The following is a 27636-nucleotide window of genomic DNA, read 5'->3' as shown; positions in this document are numbered from 1 at the left end:
GTAAAATAAATAACAGGCACATAAGTAGTTTCATTTTTGCAGATGTGTGCATATTCTCAATGGGTTGAATGCTCATATGCCTTTGTGCAGGGGCAGTATACATTTGAACATTGGTGGTGTTTTCAATGTTATGTGCATGAGCAAGTACTCATATGGGTGCAGGCACCTGTGTTTACATACAGCCACCCGCTGGTAAGTCCAAACGGCAGTACCCAGTTGTCCCACACGCCTCCTCCTCCTACCTGGTCATCCCCATGTCAACCAAACTCCCAGGAAAGAGCAGAAGCTGGCAGATGAAATATTTTGTTGGAACAGAGCTTGGTGGGCAATAGCCTACAAAATCCCAGCATTTTCTTCATTTTCCTTCACTCCACCAAAGGCTTCTGAAATACCACAGGTCTTCAAGGCCATGCATACCTGACTAAATTGAGACGCCCTTGCTTTCAAACCAAGGACCCACATTTCCCCTCCTGCAGGAGGCCAAGCCCTCCGACCAATCCCATTCTCCTCCTTGTCAGATTCACCCAGTTCTAAAATTAGAGTGTGAGACAGATGGTGCTGTGTGGATCCGATTAAAAAAGAAATCTTCTCCCCCTTACACTCCAAAAACTTTGGAGGTGACAGAGTATTTGGGGGGCATCTGTTCCCAAGAGGGAAGGAGTAAGTCCTAAGTTCCTAACACTGTATAAAATTCAAAGTGGTGCTGATATCCAACACAGTAGGTGGAAGAGATCAAACTAACTAATATAAGAAACGGCACATCAATGAGGGTTGGAAGTTGTCCCTGTTTAAAGGCACATCTGTTATTCTGGAGCACCATACTCTCCAAGAACGCAATGGACAGTCTAGTTTTTTAGTCACCACAACTGCAGTCTCCCTTACTGGCAACTCTAACACCAATTCACCCATGCACCAATCCCGTGAGCCCTTCTTCCTATCTTCATGCTACATTTTGAATCCATCCCAGAACTCAACATTTCCTGCTTAGAGCAATGAAAAAGGCCACATTTTGCCCAACAAATCCACATTAAGAATGCGACCACAGACACAAAGGGCTGATAGACAAGTGCTTGCACTCTGTGGGATGCTGTGGCCGAGTGTCCAAGGGCAGAGGGTATTATAGGACCAGAATTCTGGGAAGGACACAAACAGCCATCTAATCCAACCTTCTGTCAAAAGGAAGGACCACCTACCTGCCTCACACCCTACCTGACTGTTATCAGCCTGTGCAGAAGAAAAGCTCAAGACAACCTGAGCAAATGACCCAAAGCACACTCTGCAAAACAAGGCAGAGTGAGGGTAGACATTTCAACACAAGAAAACTAAAGCATTAGAGTCACTAACCAATCTGATTTGGAGGAAAATATTTTTCCAGTTGCAAACCTGATCAGTCAGATCAGTCACATCTTGAGCATTAGCAAAATCAATCCAAGATTATCTTTGGGCAGGGGGCAAGATTTCTCCCAGTATCCAACATTCTGTTTCTAGTGTCAGTCACTCATACATTCCAATCAGAGGCGTAACTATAGGGGGGGCAGGGGGGGCACGTGCCCCGGGCGCCATCTTTTCTGGTCATGGGGGCGCCGCCATGACCAAATTTTTTTAATTTTTTTTTAATTTTTGTTAATACAAATGTTTCCTGCTCAGTGCAGCAGCACTGCAGCAGTCAAGGGAGCACGTTGGTGCCCCCTTCCCCACGAGCGGTCCCTTCCGCGCCGCCTGCGGCCCCCCCCCATTGCTTTGCTGGCGCCTGGTGGCCAGTCAGTGGCCTGGCTTGGCGGCGGCGGGAGCTGGTGAGGAAAACCTTAAGTATAATGTAGTATGTTGGGAGGGCGGCGGGGGGGGCGCCATTTCAGTGCTTGCCCCGGGCGCCGTTTTCCCTAGTTACGCCTCTGATTCCAATGGCCCAAGAGCATTAGGAAAAGGTTAATGTAGGATGGTGGATGTTTTGGAAAGGAAGGACAAAATGGCTGCCCAGGCTGCACCTAGAAAGTTCCTATAACTTTTTCAAGCAGCCTTATACAGAACAGACAGATAAGCATACAAAGTAAGAGATCACAATGCACACAAGAAACTGAGGTACAGAAAGGACCAGGACAATGCCCCTATTAAGATTAGTGTGGGGATTAGCCACTTTCCCAGTCCTTGTTCCTAACTTTGCTCTAACCACTGTGTAGCAATATTTCATGTGTGTGAATAAATCTGAGGCCTTCTTTGAGTTTTGAATAAAGCTGATTGCTATGACAGAAAAGCAAGACAAACAACAGAAGGGGTCAGGAAGTAAAAATGGAAGATATGAGCAGATTGGTGGACAAACTGGGAAAAAGAAATATAGTACCAGTAACAAACCCAGGGTTACTCTATGGTTACTTCCTTCCTTCCTTCCTCTCCATGCAGTACAACTAGTTGGCACCTTTTTTTCCCTGGCAGGGCGCCTGTTCCTTTAACAGACAGAAGTTCATTATCATTCATTTATATCCTGCCCTTCCTCAAAGTGCTCAGGGTGGAGTTCATCATTCTTCCCCCCAACCTTTACCCTCACAACCAGGGCCAGTCTTAGGGGCAGGCAATCCAGGCAGCTGTCTGGGGCGCCAGGTTTGGAGAGTGCTAGGCTCTGATTGCCTGAGGCGAAAGGCAGCATGCTGCCCGCTCAGCTTTGCTAGCGCTACCTCCTGGCTCCAGCCCTATTCCCTGACATTGGCATCACCCTGCCTTCCTTGCCAATGCCACTCCTCTTCCCCCTTCCCGAGCTCACCTTCTACAGTTCTGCCACCACAGCTGTTGCTTGGCTTTTTGCAAACTGGCAGCGGCAGAGAGGATGGAGCTTGCTTATAACAGCAGCCTCTTCTCATAACTGCGGCTGTGCTGGCTCCAGGAATTTCCCTCCTTGCTGCTACCAGCAAGCAACAAACTTGGTCCACTTTCTCTGCTCCCTTTCGCAGGGGCTGCCACTGCAGGCAAGCTCCGCTCTTGCTGTCGCCCACCAAGCCATAAAACCGAGCAGAGGCTGTGGCACTGTCCTGAACGGTGAGGTCAGCTTGGTGAGGGAGAAGATGGGTGGTGCCAGACCAGGGAGGCGAGGGTGGGTCCAGCAAGAGAGCATGCCATGAACAGCATGCCCAGCAGGGGGAAAGGCACTGAGGTGGAAGCAAAGCTGGGTGGGGGTAGGGGGCTAAGCAGGTGGGGTGACACAGGCAAGCAAAACGGACTGCGCATCAACAAGCAGTGGGCAAGAGAGGAGGGCGCCCGAGGACTGGCCCTGCACACAACAGCTCTGTGCAGTAGATCAGGCTGGAGATGGCGACCCAAGGTCACCCAGCAAGCTTCATGGTTGAGTGGGCACCTAGACCGCAGTCTCCCCAATCCTAGTCCAGCACTCTAACCACTGCATCACGCTGACTCCAAGTCCTACAAGTACAGCCTCCCTCCATCACTCCATACCAGGAGAACCTTTTCCCTGATATGTTTTTGCCTTCCATGCAACCACTAGAGCTACAGGATACCTGCCAGGAAAAGGGCAGCAAGCTTATTATTTTTCCTGAATAACTAAGAGGTAGCATGCAGCAGGAACATATACGCTTTTGGAAACTTTAAAGATGAGATGACGCAAGTAGGGGAGGGATTCTCAAGCTTGGATCCTCAGGTGTTGAACTACAATTCCCATGATCCCCAGCCACAATGGCCTTCTGTTATTGCGGTTGAGGGTGATGGGAGTTGTAGTCTAAACACCTGGGGATCCAAGCTTGAGAACTGCTGCAGCAGGGGCTACCACAGTTGTCTACAAATTGTGAAGAATAGCACCACGCCACAGTAACTGCCTCGAGTCTCCTAGCGGTAAAATTGGGCTCCCAGACAGTAGCAGCTTTGGGTTAATTGCCTTCTTGTTTATACGGCTCATGATTTTGGCTTATTTAGATTCATAACTTGTCCCACCCCAAAAGCTTAGCTAGAACAAGATCTAGGATAGAGAACGCCCCAAAAGACAGCCAGTCATAATACCAGGTCCTCTATGCCTTCTTGCTTATACGGCTACAGGTAGTGCTCTCTACTGATTGGGAAGGTCACATTCACCACAGTGTGGTTGCACACCAATATATTTATATGTCAGACAAGGACAGGAATCATAATTGCAAAGCATTGTACATTTCTAAATAAAGTACTTCTGTTTTCAGTACGTAATTAGAAAATATTTTGACATGCTCAACAGAAGCAGTTACAAAACACTGTTCTAAAAATGCTTTTACTATTTATTCTGAACGAAATAAGGTTTTATTACAGGCAACACAAAATTGCTCTCCTCTTTTTATTTTGTACCAAGAGGTGTTTTTTTGTTTTTTGTTTTGCTTGTTTCTGGACCCTCCCAGCTCTTGTGGTGACAATGCAATGAAGACTCATGAACTGATTCATCCCAAGGCCTGCCCTGTTTAGGAAGCAACCTTGCTCTCTCTTGAATCCCCCTTACCTTGTGTGGCTGAGGTGACAAGGACGGTGGTGATGCAGAGACTCCAGAGGGCATGGACGAGCCGGGCCATGCTGCACTTGATGCTGGAGCTGTCAGCAACCTGGAGCCACTCTGGTCATCCCAGAATGGGGGATACAACAGCAGGCCTGGTGGAGAAAGGAGACGTTCTGAGTGGGGCGAGGAACAGAAGCAGTGCCAGAGTGAATCTTATCTTCTGCCCTTAATTTTGTTCCCAATAAAAATCACAACATTCAAATTGGCTTCCCTGCTCTTGGTCTATACTGTTTTGACTCCTCCTAGCTTCTTTCCTATAGCTAGACATACGAATCTATTTCCATGTAAGCATGAAGGCCTTTTATGAAACCATATTCATTCTCTCTGGAATAACAAGCAGTTTTAACTGAAAAGAACATTGATTATGTAGTGAGCATTTCCATCCCAAAGAACAAATCACTTGGAAGAACAAATCCAAAGATGGCAGCAACAGCCACTTGGGCTCTTCCAGATGTTGCCCAGAACATTCCCATCAGAAAGTCCTCTAATATAACAAGATGAGCAAAACTGGGCCGAGTCCAACCAGAGAGACAAAGCAGGAGGCCTCAGATCTCTTTGGGGCCAGTGGCCTGTCTTATCACATAGGTCAAAACAACCAACACCTTTTAACCAGATTATACGTATGTCCATCTGTTTACCAAAAATCATTTCATTTCATTAGTTTGTTGTAGGCAATGCACAATTCCTGGTTACTTCTCAAGGCCCCTTCCTGCCCCTGATTTTGACATACCCCAGCACAATGCCTGCATGTGCTTAACTTTTAGCTACACAGTCACTCACACACAAACACGCACACACACACACACACACCGATGTGTGCCCATGCATCCCCTGCTTTGAACATCTGGAAGTCACACACTTATCATCCAGGATGGTATTAGCCTAGTGATGAGTTTCTGGGTTCTTCAGATCCAGGTACAGTGGTGAGCTGTCTACTCCTTGACAACTCTGCTGCACTCTAGCGCAGTGATTTTCAAATATTCTACCTTGAGGAAACCCATTCCATACCAACCTGTGTGCCAAGGAACCTGCATTATATCTCCACAACAGCATGCAAGAAATCTCCATCCCCACACCAGCATGCCTGGTAGCCCTGCCCCCCACATTGTGCCTGAATACAGAGGAGAGGAGAGCTGGTCTTTGTGGTAGCAAGCATGACTTGTCCCCATAGCTAAGCAGGATCTGCCCTGGTTGCATATGAATGGGAGACTTGATGTATGAGCACTGCAAGATATTCCCCTCAGGGGATGAAGCCACTCTGGGAAGAGCAGAAGGTTTCAAGTTCCCTCCCTGGCTTCTCCAAGATAGGGCTGAGAGAGATTCCAGCCTGCAACCTTGGAGAAGCCGCTGCCAGTCTGTGAAGACAATACTGAGCTAGATAGACCAATGGTCTGACTCAGTATATGGCAGTTTTCTATGTTACTACAGCATTTATCTGAGCAGACAAACACTCAGGGGCGTAACTATAACAGGGCAAGGGGAGACAGTTGTCTGGGGGCCCACTGCCTTGGGGGGGCCCCCAGAGGCAAGTCACATGACTGACTCCCCCAGCTGCGCACCCGCCCAGGCTTCCTCCAGTTGTATTCATCCTCTGAAACTGATGTGAGTGTTAAGACCTGGAGCTACCAGAACAGCATGTCTTTCTCTAGTACCATTAAATGACTTGCATCGTCCACAATTTACAAAACCTTTTTTAAAATATTTAAAAATAATTTAGGATGATGTTCTGGTGTGGCACATAGATGTGTGTGTGTATACACACACACACACACACACACACACACACATATAAACACTGTGCCTTTTGTCACCACTATTCAGCCTCATTTAAGATTTCTTTACTTCATGAGCTGAGCTTCAGTGAAAGGGAGCCCCATTTTAAAATCTTGTCTCTGCGCCCACTCCAACCTTGCTACGCCCCCACTATACCCAGAAAGAGAGATTCTCCTCGTGACCAGTGTTTCCTCTAAGGCATGTGCATGTGCACATGCACACAAGATGTCCACTCAGTTAATTTTAGATCCTGTTCAGGTTGAATCAAAAAGGCCCCATTCTGAATGCATGTGCACACACTCTGCCTTGATAGTGCAGGCCAGAACAAAATCCATTCTGCACACAGATGAAAAGAATTAGAGGGAACACTGCTTGTAGCAAGGAGCAAAACACTGGTGTCCCAGCGTTTCACATTGTTGGAAGACTCTTTTCCTATGTACAAAATTTTGTCTTCTCAAAAAACACTGTATGGGGTGTAGCCTGGAGGTGGAACTAATAGGCATGTCGGCATGGGTGTGGGGTTTGCCAGCAGGCTCTCACGTTGGCTGTACTGAGGTATTGCCTCCACGCTTTTGTATCAGCAGGATGTATCACCACGCTTTAGAACACCAACCCAAAAAAAAGCCCTGTGATGTTTGTACACCATTAATCATCTTCTCATTAAAAAATGCTTAATAAACTTGCAAGGAACTTCAGAATCTCCCAGAATACAGTTTGAAAGCCACCATTTTAGCAACACCCTTCCTTCCCCACTTAAGTTTGAGTAGTGCTACAAGAAATGAGTTGGGCTATCCATTCCTCCAGAATAGAAAAGTAGAATGGTCTCTCCCCAAAGCACAAAAATATTTCAAACCCATATTTTCGAGTAACAAAATAATGATAATGACTGAACAGGGCTGCCCACTTCTTTTGTAGCAAAGTACCTCTTCTTCTAGCAGTTGTGTGACAGACAGAAATTTAGGAGGTAAAAGGCCTTTAAGGCCGTTCATGCGACCATTTTACCTGGCAGCGGGGGGGGGCTGGCAGGGCGGCAGGCTCCTACCTGCCTCCCCATAGATGATCTAGAGGCTCCCCCTTACTCTAATGCTCACTCACCAACACGAGCACAGGGTTGGTGAGTGGCAAAACTGGTTTCTGGAGAAGGAGGTCCTCCAGAATCCCACAATGCACTGCTCAAGGAGTGCGGTGCATGGGGTTTTCTCTGCTGCTGGGTGCTTCTTACGCCTGGCTTCATGGAAGCTCAGGCTGCAGACAGCTCAAATGTTCACATGACTGCCCAAGCGCCCTTCTACCTTCCTTTTAGCTCAGGTAGAATACCTGGACTATCCAGGTCCTCCAGGCAGGGGAGCACTGGGATAAGTCCCAATCCTGCTGCTCCACAAAACCAGGCTATGTCGGGCTATGATAGCCTGGGCAGACCTGGTCATGTGAATGACCTTACTATGTTGCACATGTGTACAGATGTCTTACACATGTACACGTTTTTGAAAGTGAACCTGGATATAGGCCCCCTCAGAAGTGAGCTACAGGCAAGAAGTGCACTACCGTACATGCACTGAACATAATGTGTGAAGAACTGTGCATATGTACAGATCTGTATGTGCATACAATGTTTGTACATGTGTTGAACATAACATGTGAATAGGGCTAAAGCTTTCTTGACATGAAAATGAAGTGATGGGAAATGCTCCACCTGCTAAATTTCTGCCAGTCAGGCAAATATTAAGGCAAAGAAGTCCAGTCAGAAAGAGTTGTCAGTTCTATGACTGAACAAATACTAACATGTAACAAATATAGTGCGCGTTCATAACAAGTATTGAGTCAGTTCGGACAATATTACGTCTTCCAGCCCCAGCACATGCAATAAGGATGTGTGTGTGTGCCATGAGCATGCATGTCTTCCCCCCTTCCTGGCACACCGGGGCACCTTTCACAAATCGTGTGGAGAAGTGGTTCATCCAAACAGCTCATCTACAGGCACTACAAATGGATGAACCACTGCCCTGCAACACAGTTAGGGAAAGGTGTGTGTGGAAAAGGGGGAGAGATAAGCACACCCCAGCACACACCTGTCCTTATTGTGTGTGCTGGGGCCCAGTGGTAATCAGCTGATGAGAACACAATCATTTAGCACAGAAGTGGCAGAAGGTAAAGAAAGATCTCGAGGGAAGGAATAAACAAGAGTCCCATATCTTTAGTCTCAGGCTTTGATTATACACTTTCTAGTCAGATGCTGCAAAAGTCAGATATTTCAGGATATTTCAGACCTTGCAACAAGGGAAATCTTCAGATGCCAAGTGAGGGGACATTGAGATAAACTGCAGGCCAACAAGCAGATATCAGTATTGCCCTCCCAAATGCCATACTCACTTTCTTTCTCAGCAAGTATGGATGTCACTTGCAAGATTCAGTTACAGCGGGCCTCAGGAAGCAGGCCTCAGTTCTGAACTTACAGCCATCCTTTATTAGGCAGGCGTCAGCTGACACCCTGCAGGAAGCCTCAGAGGACCTGGAAAGTCTGCCATTTCTGGGTCTGTGGAACAGAACTGAGAAACAGCCCTTGCTCTGGGGTGGGGAAGAGAGCCTAGAGTACAAGGCTTTCCAGGCACGGAGCTGCCAATGTGCCAACATGCCCCATGAACATGGGCTCATTAAGAAATTGTTTTGTGGGAAAGCCTGTCACCTGCTGTGGAGCAGAGCCAAGAGCCCTGAGTGCTGCCATGGGTGGAGGTATGTCCAGCGACAAGGAAAGTACAGGGATGGAGGAGGCGCAGCCTCTGACCTGCATGCTGCCTTAGAGCCCGCCCCGGAGCAGCTGATAGGTGGGCAGTGGCACAAGCAGAGTAAGAGTGGGGAGAGGAAGTAGGGAGGGCAGGCTCCGAGCCTGCCTGAACAAGCTTGTGAGAGGGATGGGGTGAGCAATGGAGCCAGGCACATGAGCAAACAACAGAGCCGGCAAGCAAGCCAGGGATTCCCAAGCAAGTGGAGGAGGGAGGGTGGGGAAGCAGCAGGTAAAATAAAAAGTAAAAAAATTAAATTGAGTGGGGGGCATTAATTGATTGAAGACTGGTCCCCTTCAACTTTGCTATACCATTGAGGCTGTCATATGTGACACTCTTCTCCATCACCTTTTCTCATTCCCATCTCAGGCTTCCTTTGCACATGTGTAGGATTCTCAACTGCCCATTTTTTAGCACAGAGCTGGACAAGGGAAATCCCAGATAGACAACCCTTTTTCTAAGTACATTACTTGTGAAAGGGATACAGAGAAGCATTTACCCTGCCCCTCCACAATGTCCATCACTAATGCTGGTAATTTTGTCAAGTGTCCATTATCTGGCTCCTACATTTTGGAGTTGGCTCCTAGATCCAAAGAAATTTGTAAAGGCATGAAATAAATAGTTCCCCCCGTTCTTGGCTACCTAAAACAATGGACCTAAATTGGTGCTTCCTGGGCTAGAAAAACCTTGATAGAAAGCCTGGAGAACCACTGCTAGTCAAAGTAGACGGTACTGGGCTAGGTGGACTAATGATCTGCCTTTGTATAAGGCAGCTTCATACATTCAAAGAGATATTAAAGTGGAACTTGGTCAATGCCCATCCAAGGTTCAGTAGAGCACACAAAAGACTCCAGGGCCCAAAATATCACATGCAGTGAGAATGGAGGGCAGGAGACAAGGATCCCATGGTCTGCTCCAGCTGTGGGAAGAATAACATATATGTAGGAGTTTAGTTTCATTATTGGACAGTCTAATAGTCTCTATTCAACAAATGAAGGGTGTTAACATGGGATTAAATATCTTTGACACAGAAGAAACAACAACTCACTCCCTAGCCATAATCCCCATAGCCAAGTCTGATAACAGGCTCCTGCTGATAGACAGATGCTCTGGCAGCTGCTACTCGCCCCCCAGCTGAGTTACAATGGGGTCTTGGCTGAATTGAATACAATGGCTTCTCCATCTTCTGGGCCTCCCCCTGTGCTATGACCCAGAATACCAATCCCATTTGTAGGCTAAGAACAAGGGAAATGTCCGATTCAGTAATGGGCAAGTTCATTGCATTGCATTGCCAAGCTAAGAAAAAATCCCCACTGCCTTGCATTACCTGACCTGATCAGTTAGTTCTAGTGGGTGTGCTGAGGAAAGGCTTGGGAACCAGATTTCAAAGGCCCTTTCCAACGCTTAAGGGGGCATTTATGAGGGAAAGAGGGCTGGGAATTCTTACTTCTCCTGAGTTCTATAAGTAGGCCTTTAAGCTGAAGCCACTTTACATTTACCCTCTGTGTTTGAGTTCCACATATGTGGTATGGGAAAGGATCCTGCTTTGCTTGAGGGTGCTGAAATAAAGTCCGTTCCACTTTTAAGGAAATACAAGACACCTGCAAAAACCAAGGGGCTGTTTCTATTTGTGCATGCTTTCTGCTATTTCATTCTCTGTTGTGCTGGAAAATGGTTCAGCAAAACTGCAGGCAGAGTGTTCCTTACTGAGCACCATGATTCCTGCAAGTCCCTCAACTTGGAGAGGGATATTGACAGTTACTGCACAGAGGAAAGAGAGATGCAGACCTCACCCTCTTGGCTTTACTGCCTGGTGCCCTGGCACTTAGACAGTGATTCCCCATGGAAGCCGAGGACAAAACATGAACGAGCAGCAGTAAATTTTTCTCACAGAATAAAGGAGTGTGACTTAGCTCAGAGCAGGACAGGAGACAGGGTGAAACAGGACCACATATATCACAGCAAAAGAACACTGTGTTCTGAGCGAGAGCCATCCTCTTCACATTCCATGCTCTGCCCAACTCTAATATGGGATGCAAGCACACGAATGGTGATGCAGAAATAATCCCCACTTCAGTAGTACCTTCTATATGCCAGCACAGTGACTAATCAGATTCTGGACAAGAAAACTGCAAGTGGGCATTGCCTCCAGCCCCAGGAACACAACCAAGGCTGTGCCATGCTGAAACAAACATTTGTCCTGCAAACGTATTCTAGAGAGTTTCCAGCCCACAGCATAATGTATTTTACTATCCCTCCGCCGCAGGCCCAGAGGACAACACATCCTGTCAAGCCCATAGACCAAAAGGTAGCACCCGCTGATGTCCCCTCTCCCTAAAGCATAGCACTCTTTCCAGTGAAGCCTTATATCCACTACGATGTTCGACCTTGCTCATAGCACTGTTGGTGGTATTATCTTCTGCCATGAGTGTACACACACATCACAGTAGTCATCACCTCTGTGGCGCATGGCACTGTTTCCATGTGACCAAAGTCCTTCATGTACCACCAGTGCTGACAAAACCGTACCATAAACACAGCCCATTGCTATGCTTCTGGGTATCACAGTGTCCACAATCAGTGGGCCAATATTAAATAACGGCTTGTCACCTTGCAACCATGTACCAGTAGAGTTAGTGCTCACATCCCAATCTAGAAGGAAATGTTATTGGTCATAATTATGAGCAGCATTTATGTGGCACTTTTAAAGTACAAAGCGCTTTACATATTTTTGTGGTGGTGGTGGTGGTGGTTTGATACACAGCTCATGAAGAAAACACCTTTGGGGCTATTCCTTTTCCACAGGTGGTCTTGGCCCATGAGTCTGAGGCCTGAGCCTGCCCACCCGCCAACCCCCAGCACATCCGACCTGGCTCCTGGCAACACAATGCTCGCCAGCAACTGTGTCAGCATTAACTGATGGGAGAGATTATCCCCTGCAGAGCCTTTCATGTTAATTTCCTGCTCCACCATGCAAACTGACCCAGACCATCCCAGCTAAAGCTGGAGATTGAACAAGCAGGCTGCGAGCTGCCCCTTCGCAGCACCGAGAGGATGCTGCCTAACTCCTGCCTCAGCAGCGGCCCAAGTCTTTGTCCTGCAGCACTTCACCTTGTTTGCTCTGGGCTTTGTGAAGCAGGGCCACGAGTCTGCTTCCCCTGGCAGGGCTGTGTGCATTAAAGACACTTTCAGAAACCCTCCCTAATTATGGATTTATCATCTCTCCACAAGGCTGCTCTCTCTCTCTCTCTCTCTCTCTCTCGCTCTCTCTCTCTCTCTTGGGAAAAGACGCTGCTTCTTAAGAAACTGCCTAATTACATCTAAAACTGCCAAATTATTGCATTACCCCCAAGAGGGCGGCGATGTACATATCTCTGTAATGTACACCAGGGTGAGACAGCAGCCAGATGTAGGACGGGAAGAGATTATTACACAGGAGGAAGTGAAAGGGCATTCGTAGTGTGTCTAGCTGGTGCAGTGTGATCCAGTGACTGAACACGGGAGCAAAGGCAATGGCTTTTATCCTCAGCTCTGGGAGAAGAGAGAGTCTAGACATTTAAATCAGGGAATGCCAAGAAGCAGGACCCACGGGTTCTGTGCCCCCTCACTACTGTGCCACACTGCTCTCCCTGTCTTAGGGCTTATCCAAACAATCCGTTCAAAGCATGCCTCGAACGCGATCAGCAAATCATGTTTCAAAAAGCAACAGCATGTAAAGACCCTTGCTTCCAAGATCCATCTCCTTCTAAGGCCGCTATGAAGAGGATGAGAATCCAATTATGGCACTGGCATCTTCCTTCTAGCCCGACGGGCAGCTCAATTCCAGCATTCAAGTTTGGAACTCCTCTCTAGCCCAGCTAGAGCTTCTTCACTACAGGACTGGCATTCCCTTTCCCCATTTTTTAATGCCCCATATCCAACCCAGACTATTTTGTGCTTCTGCAGCCTCTGAGTACCAGTTGCAGGGGAGCAACAGCAAGAAAAGCAGGCATGCCCTCACCGCTTGCTTGTGGGATTCTCGGAGGTATCTGGTGGGCCACTGTGTGAAACAGGATGTTGGACTAGATGGGCCTTGGGCCCGATCCAGTGGGGCTGTTCTTATGTTCAGCCCAGCCAACTGGGCCACGTGTACCTCCTGGAGATCAGCTGTCTACCTCAGTCAGCTGGCAGATCAACTACATACATGGCCACCTTACGAATTTCAATATCCACACCAAATCAAACTGACTAAGGGTAGGGCTAGTCTTGCTGCAAAGAGGCAGTCTTTCTTGGGGAGGGATAGCTATATTGCTGAATGAAATGTGCCCCCGTTTATCAGTGGAGAAACGTGCAGCCTTTAAGAGGAGATTTGTATAGCAGCTGAATCAGTTAGTTAGTTAGTTAGTTAGTTATTAATTAATTAGATTTATATACCGCCCTTCCGAAACGGCTCAGGGCGGTTCACAACATGAAGGCTTCAGACAAAGCTTCACCCCTTCAGCCAGTCCAGCTAAAATCTCAAGGCAGAATCTAAAAGCAGTGGTAGTATCCAGTTGCCAAGTGGCTTCTCTGCACTTTGTCTTAAGACTAATCAATATGAGCTTCCATGCCAGTGCCCATTTCAGCCAAGGGCTTGTGCTAGGGTCACAACAGTCACAGCTCAGGAGCTGTGTTGCTTATAATCAAAGATAGGTTCCAGGGCATGGTCTGAAGGCATCTACCTTGCTGCATGTTCAACACTTGGAAGGAAGACTGCTTGAGAACCCTATGTACCTTGATGTCTTCCACTGTGGAAGGCAGACAGAATATAAGTGCAAGAAAATAAAACAAACATCACAAGTGTCAGCCAAAAGAATGTGAGGTATTCAGCCCAGCACAACCCCACCCATTTTTTACTGGCAGATTTAAAAAATGAAATTTAAAGCTGTGTTTTCACCTGGGGAAGTGAAAAGCAAGAGAAAGGTTTCTTTCTTTCCTTTCCTTTTCTAAGAAATGAAAATGTGCATACTCCCAGGGAACATAAGCACCATGCAGTAGGTGCCCTTGACACTTTTGTCATCACATTCAACACACCCCATCACAATGGTCCTGCTACCGGGGTAAGGAACTATATTTCCTCAGCAATCACATACTGCAGTTTGAATTGTCAAAATTAAAAAATAAAAATGCAGGATCCTTGAATAAAAAGGGCTTCCTTGAGGGAAGATACCTGTATCCTCCACAATAAATGAACGACTACTGTACATTTATTGTGGAATAAATTGGTGATTGGGAAACTCCTGTTTATCCAAGCTGGAAACCTTTTCAGGTTACACAATGTCTGTGCCTATAGAGCAACATCTGGCAGTATGGAATCTTGATGGTTTAAATATCAAAACTGTTACCATAACACCATTGGTAAATATTATTATTACAGTTATTTAGCTAGCATTGTTTTAGGGCTAGGCATCAAATTAAATCAGTTGTCATACCCCAGCCCTAAAATGGCTGCCTGACATGTTTCTAGCTAGTGTGGAGGACATAACAAGAGAAAATCAAAAACAGATTTCTTAGTAAGCCATTTTAATCACAGTTATTGGGTGTGGGGCTTATCCTCCCCACCCGCCCCCGGCTTTCTGTCAAGGGCACCTCCATCCGACTTAGTCTCTACTGAGATGAGTCCCAGCAACTCACAATAACCCAAGCAGAGAGTGGCAAAGATGGCAGGTTCTTGGAACACTAACCAAAGCCAGCATCAGTGGATTTATTGGCTTTCAGTGGTCTGGATTCCACATCCAAATACAAAAGTGCCCTGGCAACTTCTTGTACTGAGTTTCATCCCCCACAATGTACCCTGGACTTTGCAAAAGCAGAATCACAGTTTTTACTAGTAGGAAATATAGCAGCCTTGCAGACAGAGAGCTGGCATGGGACTTGGGATTTCTGCGCTCCATTTTCAGATACAGAAGTGGAGCAGGACTCTCTGGCTGAGTAGAGGACAAGGGACTACGTATTCTTGGTGCTCTGCATTTCTTCACTGGGCAGCTCCTCTCATTCATGTCATCATACAGCACCTGAGACCACTTTCTAAAGTAACTTTTTTAAAAAAAACATTTTATATCCCGCTCTTCCTCCAAGGAGCCCAGAGCAGCTTACTACATACTTAGGTTTCTCCTCACAACAACCCTGTGAAGTAGGTTTGGCTGAGAGAGAAGTGACTGGCCCAGAGTCACCCAGCAAGTCTCATGGCTGAATGGGGATTTGAACTCGGGTCTCCCCGGTCCTAGTCCAGCACTCTAGCCTCTACACCACGCTGGCTCAGCATGGTAATATCAAAGGCATTTCCAGATTACAGTACTGAAAGCCCCACATGTCATTCTTAGTGCTACCACTGACAGCCAATGAAGTGGAGTACTGTGAGGTAAAAGGAGAAGAGGCCATTGCCACTGAGCAATGACCAACGGGAAGAGGGATTTGACATCCTTACCTGAAAGAAAATGAGGTGGCAGTGATGGCAGCACAGTGCAGGTAAATGGATGCTAAGGGGCTAGCAGTGACCACACAGGGTGCTCTTAACAGTTGCACACCTGTACGACTGCACACCCTTTCCTCCACTGCTGCCTTGCAACTCCAGCAAATAACAATGGATGGTTCCTCCAGTGGCTGTTGCTGAGGGATGTTCTTGCAAGAGGAGTGTGATGTCCAGTCCCTAATCTGGGGGAAGAGACAGTGATGGCTAGTGGATGGGTGAGGTGGAGAATGAGACCTTCTTTAAAACAAAGGAACCCTTCAGCACTGGAGAGGTGGGCCAGAGAGGTGGGGGAAAGATAGCACTGGTATTCAGAAATTTTTTGGTTCTTTTTAAAAAGAAAACATACACATTCCCATGACCACGTGGACAGTTAGGGAACTTTCAATTTAAGGGAGGGAAAGGATCAGGAAATCATATTTGCCACAAGGGAGGGAGTTGTGACATTCACATCTAATGATGTTATAGACCCAATCCAACTGATGTCCATGACTCTCATGTAATCCCATTCTCAACTCAACTCACAGTCAGAACAGTAATGGGGAGGGTGTCAGAGTAAGACCACAGAGACCTTAACCCCTGCTAACTTGGCAAAGAGGCACCTTTTAATACAGTGATTCTCTTTATTTAGCAGGGGGGGAGTAACTGGCCCTAGCCACCCCAAGCGAGGTACCTCCAGTGATTGTTGTTGGTGTCTATCTCATGTTTATTTCTAGAATGTGAGCCCTTTGGGGACAGGGATCCATCTTATTTGTTTGTTTATTTGTTTGTTATTTCTCTGTGTAAACTGCCCTGAGCCATTTTTGGAAGGGCGGTATAGAAATTGAATGAATGAGTATAGATCCAGTCATGAAGCTCAGTGGGTGACACTGGGCCAGTCGCTCTCTCTCAGCTAAATCTACTCATCGCAGTATGGTGAGGATAAAAGGAGGACATGGACAGACACCATCTACACAGGCCTGAGCTCACTGGAGGAAGGACATAACAACAGTCAACATTCCACACAGTGGTATGCTGGCTTTAAGGACCCACTAGAGCAGCTGTGTAACTGGAAAGGCAGTCCCAACAGTACTGTACAGTTGCGCAGTAACGTAAACCAGCATCAGCGCAGCTGCACAGCGCTACTCACACTGGAAACGATGGAACTAGGCTGCGCAATTGCACAATGTTTTAAGTCACTGTGCAAGTGTCCTGTTGCGCAACACCATTGGGGCTGTATTTCTGGCGGCACAGCAGCCCCGGTGGACGCCTAATGCCAGCACAGCACTGCACAGAATATCAGTAAATAACAACAACAACAAAAGAATGATGGAACTTGAATTGGCAGAATAAAATATTGCTGTTTCTGAGTACTAAGTGAATGTGATAACTCTATGACTTCCATACCATAATTTTAAACTGATTTAAAACAATATTTTTATTTCAGGTTTTTCCATAGTTTTGTTTTTCATTAACAAAATAATTTCAGGAGGAAAACTTGCATGTTCTCTTGTATTTAAAACAAACAAACAACAACAAAACAACACTGCAATGTTCTCATAGCAAATTCACCTCTTCTACCCTGGGACTAAGGTAAGAACAGGTAAGTATAAAAGGTTGTACTCATATTTTTTGCTGGTTATTAAAAGGCAGTACAAGGGTATATCCCTTAGAGCATACTGTAAGTAAGTTCTGATATTGTTGGTGCCCAGCTTCTGCTGGGCATTTTTCCATGTGTCTAAACCAAACAAACCATCACTCCAAGAAACTGTCAGATTTTTGTCTACCCACTCCCACCCTAATCTGATGGAACAGCTTTCCCATCAAAACAATATTCCAAATTCTGTTGTGCTATTGTTCAATCGTGGGTGCCGTGTTTTGCTTCCAAGTTCCTACTATAGCCATCCGGGCTGCTAAGCCATTTTAAAATTAGTTAAACTGTCTTGGCTTCCTAGGAATTGTAGTTTCATAAGAAGACTAAGAGGTTCTTGTTGGAGATCTCTACCTTGTTCATAGAATTCCAGGTCTCAAGATTCCTACATAAACTGGCAACTGTGATGGTTACATAGGTTTGACTTGCCTAATCTGGAGTGTAAATATGCCTTAGAGCAGGGGCAGGCAACCTTGGATCTCCAGCTGCTGCTGAGTTACAACTCCCACCATCCCCGGCTGCCATAAATTGCACCTGGGAGTGATGGAAGTTGCAGTTCAACAGCAGCTGAAGAGCCAAGGTTGCGTGCCTCTGCCTTAGAGGGAAGACATCTGGATGGTGTGTGAGGTTGCCAAATAGTTAACATTTTACCCTGTTAGCTGCTTGCAAAAAAACAGAGGAGGGAAAGCTCAGGTGCAGGGGGAATCCAAGTAGAGCTGTTTGTCTGCTCTAAGTAAGTGTGTGTGTGTGTGTGTGTGTGTATGCATATGGATATGTGTGTGTGTGTGTGTGTGTGTGTGTGTGTGTGTGTGTACTGTCACAGTGCAGCTGCATCCACGGCTACATGTGCATAGAGAGGAGCGCTGCACTGAGTGCAGTGAGGAGGCGTGTATTATGTTCTGCCACAAATGCATGCACACCTGGAAGTCTCTACCCCCAACCCCATCCCACCCCAAGAGAAGAGGTGTACAGAAATGGCTGGCATGGTTTTATTATTTGTTATTTATTTATCATACTTTAATACCGCCTGGTATGTACATCTCTAGGTGGTGTGTAGAGTTTTACAACAATGTAAAACAGAATAAAATGGTTAAAATTCACCAACAAATACGAACAATCTCCTAAAATTAAAAACAGGTCAATCAGTTTAAAATTAATTTCAGTTAAAAGCCTGAGAAAACAGGTGCATCTTGAAGGTCTTCCTAAAAGGAATCAGAGATGGAGATTTTGACAAGGAGCATATTTGAAACCCCCAGGGCAGCCACAGAGAAGGCCCGGTCCCAAATCGCTACCCAATGAGCTGGTGGCAACCGTAACCGGGCCTCCCCAGATGACCTTACTAGGCAACAGGGTTCATGACAAAGAAGGCACTCTCTTAACCTGGGTTCCATTTCCTGCTGGGTGCTTTTGGCATGGCTGGATACAGGTGGTTGGTCTTCTTCCCAGCCACCACAAGGCAGATGGGCCAGCCAGCCCGGAGCACAGCCTAAGACTCTCCAATGCTGCCTCCTGTGTTGTTCAAGGTTACCAGACAGAGCAGCATTTGTTGGGCTGCTGGCACCTAAGGCAGGCAGGTGTCAGGTTCAACAGTATTCCCAAATGGTCTCTACCCAGTGAGAAGAGCATTCTCTTCACCCTTCTCCCAGGGGCACTGAGACCTTCGACCAGTTGTTTAAATTCCCACTGTACTTATCTGCAGAGAGGAACTTTGCATATGCAGAGAAGCACTCAGCCCAAGCTGCAGGACTACTTAAGGTGCTGCCAATTCCCCAGTTTCCATGGCGTCCAAACCCACCAATATCGAGGGGCCAAGCAAAACTTCCCTCCACCACCCAACTTCAAATTCCTGGTGGCTCTTTGCTGGTGTCTTCCTTGTTTCCTTTGCAGACCGTGAGCTCCTTCACGACAGGGAAGCAATTCCTCATTTTTCTTGCTACATAAAACACTGAGTGAGTAAGTGAGTGAGTGAGTATGCTGAGGAGAGCTGGTCTTGTAGTAGCAAGCGTGAACTGTCCCCTTTGCTAAGCAGGGTCTGCTCTGGTTAGCATTTGAATGGGAGACAACAAGGCGAGCAGTGTGAGGCGCCAAAGGAAGGTCTGCGGGGTCCCTGCAGATTATTAAGAAGCAGCCCTGGGCAGCTGGGTCGGCTGCCCACACAACTGCCAGCTCCGCCACGGCTCCGTCACGGCCTCCGGAAGTTCCAGAATGCCCCGGGCGAGCACGCGGGGCATCACGGAGAGACCCGAGCCCGGGAGGCTGTTTGCAGCCTCCCGGTCGGGGGTCTACTCATGTGTTGCCACGTGCCATGGTGACACACAATCAAAAAGATGAGGTTAATGGAGCGCTCGCTAAGGGGAGGTGTACTTTGTCTAAGGGAGGGGTACTTTGGGAGGTTTGTTGTCGGGAGCCACACGGCTCCTGTTGCAGCACATGATTGCCCCAAAGTAGGCTAGGCTCCCTTAGCCCGCTTTTGGCCTATTGTGAGCACTAGCCTCTACATGTGAGCACTGTACTATTTTCCCCCTCGGGAATGGGGCCGCTCTAGGAAGAGCAGAAGGTTCCATGTTCCCTCCCTGGCATCTCCAAGATAGGCCTGAGAGAGATTCCTGCCTGCAGCCTTGGAGAAGCCAGTCTGTGTAGCAGACAATTCTGAGCTAGATGGACCAGCGGTCTGACTCAGTATAAGGCAGCTTCCTATGTTCCTATGTACTTTGCACTAAGACCATCACAAAAAGATAAAAGCAACACACACCAAAACAATCAGCAGCAAGATCCAGTTAACATGTTTTCACAGCCCTTTTAAAGGCAACTCCTGTGGAGGCCTGACATTCCTACCCCCTTTTAATCTGGATCAACCATCTTTTCTTTCTTTTTTTAAATTTCTGACCGGGTTGGTGTTTTTTGTTGTTTGTTTTATTTTGTTTTAACTCAATCTCACTGAAGAATCTAAATTCTGATCTATTGACTATAAAATGATTGTATGTACTCGAGAATTTAAGTTTGCCTATATTTAAATAAATCTGCTTATGCAAATGAACAGTGACAGCAGTGTCTTTTCCTTTGGAAAAGTAGTGGGATTCTAAGTGCCACAGCAACCCCTTTATGGCAGTTTGAGCTTTTCTACTTTGTTTTCCGCACATCACACTTCCAGGTCAACTCCCTATCCTTCCTTGAGAAAAAGGAAAAGCAGAAAAAGAAGAAGATCTCTGCTCATCCTCACATTTGTGAAGTTTCCACCTTGCAACAATCCCAGGCTGCTTCTCAGCTCTTCATGCCTTGCTGCTCTAGACACACTGAGCTCTTTTAATCTCACTTATTTAATCCTCTAAAACCTTTTAATCATTTTGTTGCAACTTCTCTGGATTTTCTCTCATTTGATTACAGCTTTGTCTGCACAGCTTGGAAGCCAAGGTTGTCCCTAGGGTCCAACGGTGGGGACGCGTGGTTTTCACTTGATGGAAGAGAGTATGCATGTTCTGACATAAGAGAGGTGGGATTTGGGGGTGAGATGGTTCTCTAAACAGAGCCATCACTAAAAACGTATTTCCCCCTTCCATGAAAGCAGGCTGCCCCGATTCGGGCAGCAAACTGATACCTCAGAACAGCAAATTACGCTAAAGTGGGGCAAGTTGCAATCAGAGTCAGTGTTTACAAGCTATTAGTGGGGAATAGAACGCAAATTGGGAGAACTGTGTATTGGGAGAACTGTGACCATACACGTGGAGAAAAAAGAGGATTTTAAAAAAATCTAACACACATATTTAAAGTGCTTGTCCAGAATTTTACCTAAAACTCACAGAATGCAACTATCCATCTCTGACTGGGGTGTGTGTGTGCGGGGGGTGTATGGGTACAGTCTGCAGCAGGAACAGTTTGCCGGTCTCCCTAGCATAGGGTGTGCCCCTGACCCTGCTTTGAAGGGGGGATCTATCTTGTCGGAAAACTCAGTGGTTGCCATCCTGCTAAATTTACTAGAGGAAGTCCTACTGAAATGTAATAGTCCTTAACATAACTCCTGAGTAGTACTATTGAGTCATTTAGTCAGGATGTCAGGCAGTGACCACCAGACCTTTGTGTTCCTTGGCTACTTGGACTGGGGGACCTTTGGGGCAGAGAGTCTCTTTTGTCCTGCATTTCCTCAGTGCCGAGCACTGCAGGGCCCTAAGTACCAACAGGGCTGCTCTGTAATAGAAACAGTAATGTCACCATCATGCTGGGACTAATTCTCACTCCCTCTGACTCTATTTGCACGGGTCTGTGCATGGATCAATATAAGCCAATGTACTTGCCGGCTGATAAATTATCCTCACACAGCTCAGAGCCACAGCTAAGGTGTAACCCTTTACCCACCTGGAGTGTAGCCTAGGTCTTAAATTGTCAGTGGATGCAGGTCATCAAGCCTTTAGTCAGGAGATAAGGCTTCAAAGTAGAGATAGATCACAGGACCAACCACCACAAGTTGTTGTGCATGGAGTACTGGGTTACCACAAGCTGCATTTTTCATCATGGTTAGATTTCATTAAGCCATAGGAAGGACAGAGAGGAAAGCAAGCAGACAGTAACTTGGCTCTTAGCCCAGCTGTTACCTCTCAACAGGACAGAGACAACGCCATCAGGGCACACAAGTCTGTTTCTACAGGGAAGGGGAGTTATATACAATGGCACAGCAGGGAAGTAACTTGCCTAGGGAGCAAGAGGTTGCTGGTTTGAATCCCCTCTGGTATGTTTCCCAGACTATGGGAAGATAGATGGGAAACACCTATATCGGGCAGCAGTAACAAAGGAAGATGCTGAAAGGCATCATCTCATACTGCACAGGAGGAGGCAATGGTCAATGTATTCTACCAAAGACATCCACAGGACTATGTGGTCGCCAGGAGTGAACAGCGACTCGACGGCACAACTTTACTTTACTTACATGTACATCGTAAGCAGCCGCAAAGGGAGACAAATGTCTTTGAGACATGGGGAGATGAGGGGGCTGCCTGGGTGCTCCCTCATCCCATTATCCCTTGCCCCGCTCTGCTTCCCCCCTGTCCAGGCCAGGTGAAGGAGAAAAAGCAGCAGCAACAGCAGCAACAAATATTTATATACCACTTTTCAACAAAAGTTTCCAAAGCGGTTTACACAGAGAATCAATCAATCAATTAATTAATAAGATGGATCCCTGTCCCCAAAGGGCTCACAATCTGAAAAGAAACATAAGATAGACACCAGCAACAGTCACTGGAGGGGTACCGTGCTGGGGGAGGAGAGGGCCAGTTACTCTCCCCCTGCTAAATAAAGAGAATCACCATGTTAAAAAGGTGCCTCTTTGTCCAGTTAGCAGGGGAGCAAAAAAGGAAGCATCCAGCCAGCAAAGGAAGCGTTTTGCAGATTGGAGTGGCGACCAGTTTCCCTCCCCAGCACCGGCTACTCGCCTTGTGTCTTCGGCAAGGGTGGGGAACGCTGCAGTAGGGGCACGGTGGGGAAATGCCATGGTGATAGATTAGCAGCCTCCGCAAAAAAGAGATAGCAAAAAAAGAGGAAGACTAAGACAACAGAACGCAGATACATCCATTCTCATCCAATCGCCATTATACTTACTAAGCTGACATGGGGGTGGGTATCCCAAAGTCAATTAGGTGCATAGGCATGGCAGGGCGGAGAAGTTGCTGTATGCACAGGCCCCGTTGCAGGTCGGTGGAGACTTCTCTGCCTCTCACCTTGAGTACGGCTCTTTTATAGCTGAACTGCAAGGAAGGCGTCTTCCTGATGCTGATCACTGGGTCAGCACACTGATGGGCATTTGGTGGGACATCCCTCAAGGCCAGATGGAAAGTCTCTCATGTCAGGCCTTGACAGTCCTATTTTCATGGCACATCAGCATACTCAAGAGACACACCTTCTTTCCCCACTCGCACTATTTTTGCCTGTAGGATCCTGCCTCTGGCTCCTCAGCCAGTTGAAACAATCTTTCCCACTATCTAGTCACTCATCCAACCTGTACATTCATATCCACCACATGTTCCCTTTTTGCAGTTGAATATACTATGATATATTCTAGTGCAATTGTGTCCAAGGATAGCAGTCATGAAGTTAAAGCAGTGTCCTCAAAGGCTTGCTGGGGTCAAGTCTAGCACCAATGTTTACTGTACTGTGGCAACCAGGGTCAATATTTGCTGTTCTGTAGCACACTAGCCTTGAAGCCTCACTTCAGTCACACTGACATCCAACTGAGTCTTGTGCAACTGATTGTAACTTGGAAAGAACAAGTTACATAGAAGTTTTGTGAAATGCAACATCAGCCTACAAAGAAAAATCTCCTTGTTAAGGCATTTTAGCCTCAAAGCCTTCCTTAACTCATTAATCTTGCCCTGGACCCCCTATAGCCAAGGACATCTCCCTGTTCTTCAGGCTGAGGGATGGGGAAGTCAGAGAAGCACAAAGTGGTGAAAGTCAATTCCCACCTCTCCAGCTTACCCATCCTCTATGTTTTGAAGTGAACCGAAAAATACAATGGCTGCCTCTGCTAGGTGAAACGTTGCAGAGAGTGGCAGGGGGGACTTTGCTATCCAAAGCCTCTCAGTGTCATATCAGGAAGTCCCAATCCAACTCCTGCAAGCCTTTGGAACATGGGACAAGGAGGAGGGGAGGCTGCTCTTCCCTCCTCCTCTACCTGCACTTCTGAAAAGTTCTGCAGAATTGAAACGCTTTGCATTTGCAAGAGTCGGATTTGACCCTTTCAAGTGCAAGAGGCAAAGAAGAGGGAGGCTGCTGCCAATCACCTCTCGTTCTGCTTGCCCTGCACTTGCAAGGATCAGATCCAGTCCGTGTAAACCTTTGGAAGTCAGAGCAAGGAGGACAAGAAAGACAAGAGGCTGCTGGTAAGTAAAAAGGGAAAGTATGCCGTCGCATTGGTGTTGACTCCTGGCGACCACAGAGCCCCATGGTTGTCTTGGGTAGAAGTAAGGATGTGCAAAACATTTCAACGTTGAACATTGCAACTCAAAACGGGCTGTATTGAGTGTTTTGAGCTCTAAGCAAAACATCCTAGAAATAAAGGGCCTGTTTCGAGCTCAGAAAAAACCCACCCCTTTTCGATTTGAAACATTTTGATGTTTCAGGCACCATTTTGGAGGCATGGTTTTCCCTTACTGGTTAGTTTTCTGGCACTGGCTTCCAATCCTACGGGGTTTGGGGACAAGATTTAAAAATTGTTTAAAAATCACCTACTTTCCATTTCTTTTGTGGGTTGGGTAGTAGGTAGCACCCATCATGCCCTACCACACAACTCACTTTGATGTTCCTAGGAGCTACCTATCGGGGATAATGGGGTGTTTTGAGTTTCCCCACTGTTCTCAATGGCCAAAACACTCAAAAAGTTGAGTATGAAACAACCGGGTCGACCCATGAAACATTTCTGCCATCTGTTTTGTTTCGAGGTCAAAACAAAATTCAAAATCCATTTTGTGCACATCCTTGCTGACAAGCTCCCTCCTCTCTCCACTTGCTTGCAAAGGCTTGTAAGGGTTACATAAGACCAGCCCTGCTGAATCAGGCCCAAGGCCTATCTAGTAAAGCATCCTGTTTCACACAGTGGCCCACCAGATGCCTCTGATAATTTGGGTCAAGAACTCCCAATCCAACCCTTTCAAGTCTTGAAAGTGGACGGAGTTCATGAGACTGTCAACAAGCAGCCTCTTCTCCTCAACCTGCACTCCCTTTAAATCCTGCAGGGGGTGGGGATGTCAGGTTGCAGAGGGGGAAGGAGGTGTGCACATGCCTAATTACCAGTCATCAGCACAGTGAAAAGGACCGTGAAGTAATCATGTTGGAGGGGTCCATCGTGGTTGCTCAGCATGGGCAACCAACATCAGCAATCTTAGATTTGAAGTGGGGTGGTTGATGTTGGCTGCCCCCGGAGAAACCACAATAGACCTCTCCTACACAATCACTTCCTGGTTCTTTTCACTGTGCAGAACCCCCTGCTCCTGACATTCAGTAGCATAACTAACATAGCTGGATCTTGAGAACCGGCTCAGTACTGAGCTAGATGGAACAATGGTACATTTTATGCAAATGTAGGAATGTTATGACTGGAAACTATACCTAAAGTCCCTCCGTGAGTACTGGAGCTGGATTCTCTTTGGGGGTCTGAGCTTTCAGAAATATTGCTTGAACATTCGTACTTGTCTCCATCACTCCAAGGCTAAAAACTTGTGAACTGTTTTAAAGAGGCAGCTCATATTCTCTAGAAACCAATTTTTGAACTAAGTTCTGGGCTGTGTGGAGGACACATGGAATCCAAAACCACCAGAACCTAGAAGTCACTCTACCAGGTAGATAAAAAGAATATAGATCTGCTAGCTACCCTCCTCATAACAGAAGAATGAGAACTAGCCCAATAGGCAACAGACTTGGAACCAACAGGAACGGGTTTTCTTTTCCCTAATGCACATGGAATTCACTGCTACAGGAGGCTGTGAAGATCAATGTTATCAGCTACTATCCAAGATATCCCAATTGTGATAGCTGGCTTCTGATTAGCAGAAGGACCATGGGCCTGTCTGTAAGGACACTTCTAGCCATTAGATTGCTCTAGGAAATATGGTGCTTCTGTGAAGGACCAGCACACTAACATTCTGGACACAAGCAAGCCAAATGCTGTGATGCCTTTAATGGGTTCTCTGTGAATAAGATCTCCTGTATTCGGGCTGACTTGGACTCCACTATTTCTGCAAGGTCTATGGAGGAGGTGTCCAGCAATCCCTCTTGCAGTATTAGATTGGATCAGTTTCAATCTGTGACTCCTGAGGATGTGGACAAGCTGCTTGGGGCGGGGCAGCCTACCACCTGTTCTCTGGATCCTTGCCAGACTTGGCTGCTTCTATCTAGCAGGGAGATTGTTGGAGGTGGCCTAGTTAATATCGTAAATGCATTGCTGAGGGGAGGGTAAGGTGCCTCCTAGTCTGAAGGAGGCAATGGTTAGACCACTCTTAAAGAACCTTTCCCTGGACCCCTTAGCGATGGACAGTTATAGGCCAATCTCCAATCTCCCTTGGTTGGGCAAGGTGATTGAGAGGGTGGTGGCCGACCAGCTCCAGGAAGTCTTGGAGGAAACTGATTATCTAGACCCATTTCAAACTGGCTTTAGAGCTGGCTATGGGGTTGAGACAGCCTTGATCGACCTGATGGATGATCTTTACCAGAGAATCGACAGAGGGAGTGTGACTCTGCTGGTTCTTCTGGATCTCTCGGCGGCGTTCGATACCATCGACCATGGTATCCTTCTGGATCGCCTGGGGGAGTTGGGGATAGGGGGCACTGCTTTGCAGTGGTTCCGTTCCTATCTCTCAGGTAGATTCCAGATGGTGGAGCTTGGTGACAGTTGCTCCTCAAAACAGGAGCTGTTATATGGAGTCCCCCAGGGCTCCATTCTGTCACCAATGCTTTTTAACATCTACATGAAACCGCTGGGTGAGGTCATCAGGAGGTTTGGTGCTGAGTGTTATCAGTATGCTGATGACACCCAAATCTCCTTTTCATCTTCATCATCAGGAAATGGCACTCATCCTCTAAATGCCTGCCTACAGGCAGTAATGGGCTGGATGAGGGATAACAAATTGAAGCTGAATCCAAGCAAGACGGAGGTGCTCATTGTGGGGGCTCAGACTCTGGAGGGTGAGTTAGATCTTCCTGTGCTGGATGCGGTTACACTCCCGCAGAAGGAGCAGGTGCGCAGCTTGGGAGTACTCCTGGACCCAGGCCTCACCCTGGTATCTCAGGTGGAGGCCATGGCCAGGAGTGCTTTCTATCAGCTTCGGCTGATTCGACAGCTGCGTCCATTCCTTGAAGAGGATGACTTCAAAACAGTGGTGCATCAGCTGGTAACCTCCCGGCTTGACTATTGCAATGCGCTCTACGTGGGGCTGTCTTTGTACGTAGTCCGGAAACTTCAGAATAATAATAATAATAATAATAATAATAATAATAATAATAATAATAATAATAATTCGGTTTCTATACCGCCCTTCCAAAAATGGCTCAGGGCGGTTTACACAGAGAAATAACAAATAAGATGGCTCCCTGTCCCCAAAGGGCTCACATTCTAAAAAGAAACATAAGACACACACCAGCAACAGTCACTGGAAGTACTGTGCTGGGGGTGGATAGGGCCAGTTACTCTCCCCCTGCTAAATAAAGAGAATCACCACGGTAAAAGGTGCCTCTTTGCCCAGTTAGCAGGGGCAACCAGATTAGTCTCTGGGGCAACTCGGAGAGACCATATGATGCCTGTTTTGAAACAGTTACACTGGCTGCCAATATGTTTCCAGGCAAAATACAAAGTGCTGGTTATTACCTTTAAAGCCCTGAACGGCTTGGGTCCGAGATATCTTAGAGAGTGCCTTCTTTTACATGATCCGCACCGCACGTTAAGGTCATCTGAGGAGGTCTGTCTCCAGTTACC

At 46.9% G+C, this 27636-nt stretch overlaps 1 protein-coding gene across 5 annotated transcripts in view; it reads right to left on the bottom strand.

The window, feature by feature from the left end:
- The window catches only part of ADGRL1 (adhesion G protein-coupled receptor L1), a 184042-nt gene that overhangs the window by 103565 nt on the left and 52841 nt on the right, over positions 1-27636 (bottom strand). For 4 of the 5 annotated variants that reach the window (XM_053299307.1, XM_053299297.1, XM_053299300.1 and 1 more), the window contains exon 2: positions 4463-4608. In XM_053299307.1, coding sequence (XP_053155282.1) covers positions 4463-4532 — 70 coding nt within the window. In that variant the 5' untranslated portion in view covers positions 4533-4608. Of the gene's footprint in view, positions 1-4462; positions 4609-22772; positions 22959-27636 lie in introns of those variants that run through there. The other variant, XM_053299298.1, reaches the window with a different exon arrangement.

This window comes from Hemicordylus capensis, chromosome 2 (genome assembly GCF_027244095.1).
Source record: "Hemicordylus capensis ecotype Gifberg chromosome 2, rHemCap1.1.pri, whole genome shotgun sequence".
Taxonomy (NCBI): Eukaryota; Metazoa; Chordata; class Lepidosauria; order Squamata; family Cordylidae; genus Hemicordylus; species Hemicordylus capensis.
This window is presented reverse-complemented; position numbering and strand designations above follow the sequence as displayed.